A 10,286-nucleotide genomic window follows, 5' to 3' on the forward strand; every position below is an offset into this window, starting at 1 on the left:
AATCCTGAAAGCCTGCATTGGATCAGAGGGCTTGTGGTTGTTAGCAGGAGGCACTGTAGGGGATGCATCCGTCTGCGTACTCGCCCACTAAAGATTCCTTCAAGGGTTACGAATGCGGTTATTTATTGGCCTCATTCGGCGTTTCATAAATGCATGCATCTGATGCCAAGCCCCATGACTCAGTACATGCATCTGTGGGCAGCCCCATGGTTCAGCTCGAGACATACTAAAGGCTTTGTGTTTTCGGTACAAAGCCTTTAGTACGTCTGGGCTTGAAAACCTTCGTATCTTTAAGAGTTCTCTTTCATGCATCTCCTTGCAAGAAACAACCGCTCCACTGATATGAATGTGCACTCAGTTCTCATGATGCATCATGCAGCAGCTGTAGCCAACTTAGCGAAGTTGCCAAGCGTTAGAGAGAGAGAGCAGCGTCGCAGGCCCACCGAGACAGTCAGCAAAATTGTTGTGCCGTTTTTGCATTTTATACACATATCATAAAGTGTGCAATGCTTCTAGATTGCGAGGGCACTGAAGTACTTAAGCCGATGTAACTTTTTTCGTTGAGCTTGGTTCTTCTGTGAGCGAAAGCCCTCAAGGCTTTCTTTACGAAGTTTGTGGTTCCTGGCTTTCAAACACGAGTTTAGTGGGATGTACTGTAGTTGTCGAGGTTTTCAGTGTCGGCGGCAATCGATCGCCAACGAATGGTTCTCTTGGTTCTGTTGTTTTTGTTGCCCTGCTGAGACACTACATGAACTAGCTCAACACGTCTTCGGCATATCCTTGACGAGAGCACACTCAATTTGTCCTGTTAAACTGTGGCGTTACGGGGCATTTCAAACCTGAATGCATGTGGAAGTGTCTACTGAACTGGTCAGGTTCATTCTGGTCTGGACAGTTACCTGGCGGGGTCTNGAATGCATGTGGAAGTGTCTACTGAACTGGTCAGGTTCATTCTGGTCTGGACAGTTACCTGGCGGGGTCTCACTGTCACCTCAGAAGCAACGACACGATTCAAATAACAGATGAGTTCAATTCGTAAATGACAGTTTCTTATGCGCGAGGAATATTTGTCGCTGCTAACTGCCTAAATGTATGCATTTTGAGCTACGCATCAATGGCTGATCGCCGCAAACCACCGTTAGATCGTGCTTTTCTTTCAGGATTTCCGGGTTGTAAATGCCGTGGGCAGTTGCAACAGGGAAATCCACAGTAAAAAAGAGAAGCTGGCTAATTGAATGCGAAAACCACGGATGGGGGGGTGCTGCTTAAGTAATGGAAGTATCGTACGCACAACTAACACAGCCAGCATCCTACTTCACCGGAGGAACGGGGGAGACGCATGCCACACTTTAAACGGAAAAGGCGGGGCCGCCAACATAATATATTCCAGTGTAGAACTGCATTTTTCACCAAACACTGCTTTTGATGGTGGTATAAAGAGCTCCCTTCTCCCCCCCGGCTGAACACCAGGCCTGGAAATCCACCGGGGCACCACCAGCTGCGATATGCCTGGGGAAGCAAGCATACCTTTTGCAACAATTGGAGCACCATTGTCTGTGTTTCATTATATTGTGCCGGAAACTTCGTTCGCCCACCCTTGGGAATCAGTATCATGAAGAACAGCTGATGCGCAAGGTCACTTTATGATCGAGGTGACCCCACATGGACTCTCCGCCGCCGCAACTTCCATCGACAACTTAAATTACCACCCCCAAAGAACAGTTATATTTGTGAAATCAAAGTTAAATTTCCTCGTAGGACTCAATCGAGCAAACAGATGAACTCCACGGCGCAGTCTTCACGAGAGGATGTGCCGTCTCTGACCCAGCTGAGGAACGCAGTGCCCAGTGTGCTTCGCACAGAGCAGGAGGCGCATAACCAGCGTTAGACTTATCCTAATGGAAGGAAAAGTTGTTGAAATAACCAGAGAGAAGCTGGCAGCTCGGAAGGGAGAACGGGAGCTTGCGTGTGTCTGCCGTATTTGGCAGAACGGCTATCTGCACTCGCTCTCTAAACCTGGCATCTATCAAACCTTCCTCCTTTTCGCCATTCTCACGCGTTGGGAGTCTGTATTCGCCCCAGGGAAAGAGGCAAGGGTGTGTGCCGTTCCGGGCAGTGGAATTCTCGTAAATGTTGTGTGGTGTGCATTCCGCTGCAGCTGCGAAGGAGCTTTCCCCTCCACCTGAAGGCGTTTGCTACGTTAGTCGCGTGTGTCCAAGTCCCCCGACAACTGAGCAAATACAGTATTCTTCATGTAAACTATTCTAGTTCCAGCCCCGCTTGCAGCGTCGGAAATATTCAAAGCCACCGAAGCGCGGACCGCTCGGCCTCGCAGGAGTAAGCAGACTGAGAGTTTTAAAGGTGCTGCGCCTGGAACTCTCAGCACAAAACCAGTGAATAAGCGTCTGAGTAAGCACTCCCCGACAGCTGCGAACTGTTCGAAGGAACAGTGTCAAAGTCAACCAAAAAAGAAAAACCGAACGTGCCCGGTTGTAGCTGTTTGGGGCTGTATAAAGTGCAGAAGGCATCACCTGCCCCTCAGTATAGGCCATGCGTTGAACGCTTCGGCCCTGCTGCCCACGCGCGCAGGAAACAAAATATCCGCGGCCCCCTATAAGGGGCATTTTGCCAGGCAGCATGTAAGCCCACGATTCATGCATAGCAGAGCCATATTCGCATAAAACCATGCGGCGAACTGCCGATGTAAAAAAAAGGTAAGGGCTTATCTGGGTTTCAAAATAATACAGCATGCATTAGCAAGCAATAGAAGACCAGTGGCCGATGGTGAGCATCAGAGCCCCACCATATAAACATGCACATGGCCCAGTCTTGGCGATCTCCCAATCATTATGCGTCCTCTCTGTATGCGCATTATAACTAACCAAGCAGCGCAAAAATAACCATGTATCCAGGCTACCGCCACGAGATCCTTCGCATATAGTCAACGTTCAATAAAGTATGTGAGTCGGTCTCCAGCTGAACCAGACGAAGTCCAACGAGACAGTCTACAGATAGACAGCACATACAGCAGCAGGAAATCGCTTTTTTCTGGAGGCCTCTCCAGTACTACATTCATTTCAACAGTGCAATCTTCCAAGGACTTTGTTTGTTGCAGCGGCACATATCCCCTTCACTATCAAGGAGCCCCGCCAACCCCATGCATGTGCAAACGATACTTTAAACATCCGCGCGCTTGGGTTGGCCTCGACTCCCTCCTGAGGATGCGTTGCTAAGACCTTTTGCCCAAAAATCGAGGTCCGAAAGGTCAAATGGTGTTTTGGCTCCAGCTGGCCTCGAAACTCCTTCCGGTGGCCACGGCCCAACGGGGGCGCCCAACGGTACTCCATAAANGCTCCAGCTGGCCTCGAAACTCCTTCCGGTGGCCACGGCCCAACGGGGGCGCCCAACGGTACTCCATAAAAAGGCTCATCGATTGCAACAGGTGAACTTCCCTCTTCTCGTTGATCATCTACACCCGAGTGATCACCTGATCTCTGGATGTGGTCTGTCGTCTCCGTGCCACCGCGCGTCCCTCGTAGTAAAAGAGGGCTCTTGTGTTCAGGCGGTGCCTGCGTTGCGCCTTGCGTAGCAGGCAGAGTGCTAGTGATGGAAGCTTCACCTTTCCCTTTTGAGGTGAGCTCAGGAATGTAGTGACTCTGTGCCTGTAATGCACTCTGAGTAGCAGATAAACTGCTAGAGGGGCGACCCTCACTTCTTTCTGTGCGGTACCCGGAATGAGCTGTATCCTGGAGAGGTCTCGGCGGAAATGCCGGAGAGGAATGGGGCCCATGCGCTGCTGGCGCATCTGCAACCCTAGGCAGAGAAAAGGAGCCAGGGAAAAACAATGCAGAAAACTGGCTAAATAACGAGGGTTGTTTGGGTCCAGTCAATGCTTGCCACGAGCNACGGCGAATTCTTGTTTCCTGTGCACCTCTTTCTTCACTTCGTCAATTTGGCCTTGGGTGTCAGGTAACGGACCACATTCAGCAGCTTTCTTGACACCCTCCCAACCAAAAAGGAGCGACTGCCCTGCAGTCACTTGCAGCTCATTAAGGCAGTACACTGCTTCCGGAATCCTGAGCAAATGGTTTCGACGTGTGACGAGTACCCCACAGACAGTGGTGAATGCTTGGAGGCTCGCCTGTTCCAAAGAGATTCCTCCCGCCCTTTCAGTCCAGTGTTCCAGCCTTAGCATCGCCTCATAGACTAACGCCCATGTTACCTCTTGCACGCTCAGTAGTTGATCGAGCAACTGTGCACGTTCTTGCTCAGTCATAGGTGGCAGTCTTCCGCGTCTTGCTCGACTGATCGAGAAAACATTTGCTTTTCTGCGTAGGCGACTGACCTGCCTCGAACGTAGTAGATCATGAGGTGAACAGTTCGCGACGAACCTCGCCAAGCTAAGGAGCTGAGCTGCCGCATCCCTTCTCAGTCTCTCCAACTGATCAGGAAGGAATGCAGATAGTAAAGTTTGTTCAAACGTGTAATATACGACAACGACATTTAGGAACTTGACGACGTCAGGAGATATCAACCGAGGAAATGCTCGCCAAATCGACCCAATCGCTCTCTCCTGCAGCAGCAATACGTTTCGAAGCCTCTGGTACATCACTGGGTCCATACCCGATGAAGCAACGGCCGGTTTATGACGAGACGGGAAACTTGGACCAACGCACTGTTGGAAGTCATCATCCCCGTCGGCCAGCGACCTACGCGATGCCGCAGCACGCGACTTAGCCAGAGAAGCTACGCACCTCCGAATAAAAAGAGCAAAAGCTGCAATGGCCACAGTGATGATGAGACGAGCGGACTGGTGGGGAGGCGCCTTTTTTCTGCGGTAGACCGGCGGAGGTGCAGCCCCCCTCTGCACCCAACTCCCTCCTGGATCTTCAAATACATCAAGAGCGGCAGAATCTCCATAGGAGGCGTTTCTCACCGATTTTAAGCCATTTTCAACGTGCTGTGCAACCTCCGGAGANCAGAATCTCCATAGGAGGCGTTTCTCACCGATTTTAAGCCATTTTCAACGTGCTGTGCAACCTCCGGAGAAACTTGCGCCGGAGCAGCGCCAGTGCCGACCACTGGTCCATACAACAGCACGCTGAGGCCAGCCAACCAAGCTACACAGATGCATATACGCGGTCTAGCACCTCTACAAACTGCTTCCGCAGACAGCGGAGGGAACCCCAGTGTTTGGAAATGCATGACTGGAACAAATGTGGAGAATTTGTTCGACACTTCTACGGACTCCTGCCTAGCCAGTGCCTGCTGAACGGCGTCACAAACAAGGATTGGTCGGCACAGCTTCCCAGCAAGCCTCCCATAAGAATGCTGAATGACCCAATTTATTCCGAAGACAAATATGTGGGGAGCAGTCTACATGAAGAAACCTCCCTGAAACCGATGCTTGAGGATGGACAGGCCGGAGACGACAGGCAACGCCTGAGGATAAGGAGAATAACCATGTTCCCCTGCGATTTACAACCGTTTTTACCTGTCCATTTTATGCTGGGGTTAAGCATTACACTCAAAAAACATATCGCTCTTTTCTGTGGGCTGTCAGCGCGCAGACATCTCGATTTCGTCCTGGCGAAAAAGCAGGAGAGGGTGGGGCTGGATTCACGTAAACATAGAAGGTGTTGAGAACGTACTCATGAAGAAAACGTGTTTCAATGATGAAGAAGATGTGTTTCGTTTGCTTTTGCTGTTTCCAGCGAACGTAGTGCTCGACCCACGCAGCTGGAGGGAGAGGCTTGGATCGATGCCCTCGAAGTACAGAAGGCTTGGGCAAAGTAAAGCTTCAAAACATGAAGGGCTGAGTGAGGGGTATTTGGTGAGTTCCATAGTTATTTTCGTCTTTTCTCTGCCATTACTCTCATTGAAAGGTGTGTATAGTGGACCTCGCGCTCGCCTTATTCGGGTCTCCTGTGTGACAAGGTGGCTCTTCTCAATCTGCGCAAGCAGACGCAACAATTCACCTATCTAATGCATGGTCTCCAGCAGTACGACCTGCTTTACAAGCAGTTGAATAGACATTTTATTTCACCAGAGATCATGCTTCCTTCATGGAGTGACTTCTGCTCAGAAGATGCAGAGTGGTCCGTCCGAACTTCGTACGTTATTCCTAGAATTTTTTGGTGCAGGTTGGCCACGTAGGGCCACTGAAGTGCTTACCAGTTGCCCACAGTGCTTGTGGGCTCATCAAAAGAGAATGTGTGCTCTCTTGCACGTATGGTTACTTTCTAGCAAGTTACAGCGATGTAGGGCCTGAGATACTACAGCGCTTAGGGATCGCGGGAATTGCAAGAATCTACTATGTTGTAAGTATTAACCGAATGCATATTGTTTTGGGTTGAATTTGTATGGATTGGTGGGAGGAAACCGGAAGAATACGGCTCCGAAGGCATGTGGCGAGGACCTACGCAACACAGCAGTTGTTTCTCCTGCACAGTGAGCTGTTCGATGTTGATTTCAAGGAGAAGGAAAAATATGAGAACCGCTNCAGTTGTTTCTCCTGCACAGTGAGCTGTTCGATGTTGATTTCAAGGAGAAGGAAAAATATGAGAACCGCTGTGCTTTAAAGATTGTAGACTGGTGACTATCCCTTGGTCTTGGTTCTCTGTTCCTATGCGGGGGCAACCGCTACGTTCAGAATTTCCCAGCAGTTGGGGGTGGAAGCACAGCTTGCTGTTTCCTATACTGATCGCACAATTTTACCCACCAAAGCCCACGGTCAAGGTATACTAAAGGCGTGAATTCCATTCATAATACTTACTACTGAATCTGCCAATTAAATTATGGATTAAGTACCGTTATCTGCTTTCCTTAGGGTGAGGCAAGGCGTAGCCCGGGGAACTATAGTGCAGTCGTGGTACGAGTTGGACTGGAAAGAAAGTTCCAGTACTAGCAAATTACTTAAAGATAAGAGATATCAAGTTTCCATACGGCTAGATACGCGGGCGTTCCGTTACATAGGCAAACAACTATCTCAGCACAGCGGATACCCCCCGGAGCAGCCAGTCACCCTGGCTACCCAGGAACAAGAGCAGCACCTATCCAGGGGTCTTCAACTGAAAATTCGGTTATCGCGCTCTGTTCGATCCATATATATAAGTTTTGCAGCCCTACTTAACGTTTATTGCTTGTTTTGTATGACTATTCATATTATGTCCGGACCCGGTTTCAAGTCATCGGATACAGGTATAGGTTTGATGTAACACAACGGCCCAAACGACGGTCGACCTGTGGGTTATTGATCATTCTCTATTTCGGGAAACCTCGGCTTGGTGGGCCAATTAGGTGTTCAGCAGTTGTGTACAGTGTTAGTGCATACAGCGGGAGATTGCTGGTTTTGCTCCCATGTATTTTTCTGTAGTTGCACCAATGTGCATTACAGCAAGGATAGGTAGCTTCATATCACACCAGATCCAGACCATTAGGTCTCTGAGCCCGCTAGGCCTTTAGAGAGGGAAGGACGTCGCCTATGTTTCAGAAACACTTCGGTGAGTGCTGTTGGTTCTAGTGTAGCTCACGACGATCCTCGGATAACATCGAGGACTCTCGTTAAATAGGCGATCGTCAAATGCTGACGCATTCTTCATTAGTTGCTCTCGCGGTGGCAACACTGCCAGCTGGATGGCCTGTGGGACCTGTGTTCGTTCCAATTTGACGAGTCACGCACCCGGTGGATGCCTTCCTGCCGGAGGGCACATCCTAATCAGCCTCCGGTAGTGCAGAGGGGAGGGCTGAGTTTTTTGCAAAGATTCTAAGGAGGTGTATGGAGGTTTTTCCAGTTGGAATGCCTTCAGAGCTTACCAGCACTATGCAGCAGGACGCCCAGTTGCTCGGGTGGTATGCGCTGCTCGCTCCTGGCACTTCGAAGAATACCCCGAATACATCAGAGAAGAGTGGCTAAAATCACTTTAAGTCTCTTGAGTGTCCAGGGGTTTTGGGCAAAACGGCGCAAGCGCCCTGGGATGAGACCGGGTCTTGTATATACGGTGCAACTAACACTGCTGCAACTCCTTCCAGAAATTTACCACACTTTCAAGAGCACACAAATCAGCGTTTGATGCACCAAAAAGACTGGGCAAGGGTTATGCACTTCCGTTGTCCTCAGTAGCCATCCTGCACCCGAAGAGCCTAGAAATAATCATACCAAGTTCAGACAAACCATTGCGCAACTTGTGGGCACGATATAACCCTATCAAAGAAATATGATCCCATGCGAAATAAAACGTTTATCTATTTGCTTGTAGAGCAAAGGATACTACGTGCTAGCACGGAATAGGTATGCTCATGCGGAGGTTGAGAGGAGCCACACCACCGGGAGACTGCAAAAAGGCAAGCGCGAGACCCAATACACACTCCTTCCAATTGTCATAGAGGCAAGAAGGAGACAAAAATAATTATAAACTTTGTCAGTTACCCCCCAATCCTCTCTTCATGTTTTGAAGCTTTACTTTGCCCAAGCCTTCGCTACGTCGAGTGCATCGACCCAAGCCTCTCCAAGAGCTGTGTGGGCCCAGCATTACGTTCGCTACAAATCGCGGAGGGGAAAAGAATACACAATTTTCATAAGATTTTTTGCAACACTTTTTATGACATTTTAGTCCAGCCCCACCCTCCCCTGCCTCTCGCCCTGACGGAGTCAAGATGCCTGCACGGCTGGCGGCGCGGAGACGTCAGCGATATTTCGCCTGAGTAAAATGTTTAACCCCAGCTTAAAATGAACAGACGACAACAGTTGCAAATTATTGGGTAACATGGGTGTTCTTTCTACCCGTAGGAGGTGCCTCGGTCTCCGGCCTATTCGTCCCGATGCACCGGATTCAAGGAGACTTTTTCGTGCCGCCTGCTCCCCATATATTTCTCTTCGGAATAAATTGGGTCTTTCAGNTAGAAGTGTCAAAAAAAAATTTTCATGTTGTTTCCAGTCATGTATTTCCAGCGATTGGGGTTTCCTCTACTGCCTGCGGGAGCAGTTTTCAGAGGTGCTAGACCGCGTAGACGCATCTGTGTAGCTTGGTTGATTGGCCTCAGCGTGCTGTTGTATGGACCAGTAAGCGGCACTGGCGCTGCTCCGGTGCAAGTTTTTCCGGAGGTTGCACAGCAAGTTGGAAATGGCGTAACATGGGCGAGAAGCGCATCCTATGGAGATTCTCCTGCTCTTGATGTATTTGAAGATTCAGGAGGGAGATGGACGCGGAGAGGGGGTTCACCTCCACCGGTATATCCCCCCAAAAGGGCGCCTCCCCATCATTACGCTAGTCTCATCATCACAGTGGCCATTGCAGCAGTTGCCTTTTTAATTCTGAGGTGCGCAACTTTTCTGGCTAAGTCTGATGCTACGGCATCGCGTAGGTCGCTGGCTGACGGGGATGATGACTTCGAAGAGTGCGGTCCTCCTACTTTTCCGTCTCAGGAAAATCCAGGGGGTGGTGCATCGGATATGAACCCAGTGCTGCAAGAGAGAATTCAGAACGTATTGCGGCTGCACGAGATAGCGATTGGATCGAGTTGGCGAGCAGTTCCTCAGATGCTCTGTCTCGATAGTCTCAAGGTCCTAAATGTCCTTGTCGCATATTGCACGTTTGAACAAACTATACTATCTGCCTTCCTTGATTTTAATTTGAACAAAATGAAAATGAATACGGCAGCTCAGCTCCTTAGTTTGTCGAGCTTCACTATGAAAGGAGCTCCCAAGAAACAGCCAGAGTCGAGGCAGGTCTATCGCCTACGCCGGCAGACGATTCTCCATTCAACAAGTCGAAGCAGACGCGCGCAACTGCCTTGGATGACTAGGCAAGAACGTGCAAAGTTGCTTGATGAACTACTGACCGTGCAAGAGATAACGTGGAAGATAATCGCTGATGTGATGCAAGAGCTGGAGCAGTGGACTGAAACAGAAGGTGGACTTTCTTTTAGGCAGGTCAGCGACAAAGTGTACTTCACGGTTTGCGCAATACTCCGCACACGCCGAGGCCATTTGCTAAGGATACCAGCAGTAGTGCAATGCCTGCACGAGCTTCAAGGGGCTGCACAGCTGACGCTCCTCTTTGGCCCTAAGGGTCTCGAGAGTGCTGCTAAACGTGGTCCGTTACCTGATGCCCAAGGACAAATCGACGAAGTGCTGCAAGAGGTGGCCGCGAAACAACTAGCCGCCGTGAACGGTGAAGAGGACTTTGGAGGGGATGACGAAGAAACTCATGGAGGGTCTTCTGAGGCTGAAGGAGCTTTCTCAAGCAGTTCTTTGCCTGGTGACCTCTCCTCCGCAGCAACAACAA

The 10,286-nt window shown here is 49.9% G+C and overlaps 1 protein-coding gene across 1 annotated transcript; it reads right to left on the reverse strand.

The window, feature by feature from the left end:
* Window positions 1-3,886: 3,886 nt before the first annotated feature.
* On the reverse strand, window positions 3,887-5,502 carry EMH_0031640 (uncharacterized protein; the record flags this gene model as incomplete). Its single annotated transcript, XM_013494538.1, is given in 5 exon segments — window positions 3,887-3,902; window positions 3,906-4,076; window positions 4,392-4,864; window positions 5,008-5,101; window positions 5,495-5,502. Coding segments are annotated over 5 exon segments (762 nt in total).
* Window positions 5,503-10,286: the final 4,784 nt, after the last annotated feature.

This window comes from Eimeria mitis, genomic scaffold (genome assembly GCF_000499745.2).
Source record: "Eimeria mitis Houghton genomic scaffold, Emh_scaff1195, whole genome shotgun sequence".
Lineage (NCBI taxonomy): Eukaryota > Apicomplexa > Conoidasida > Eucoccidiorida > Eimeriidae > Eimeria > Eimeria mitis.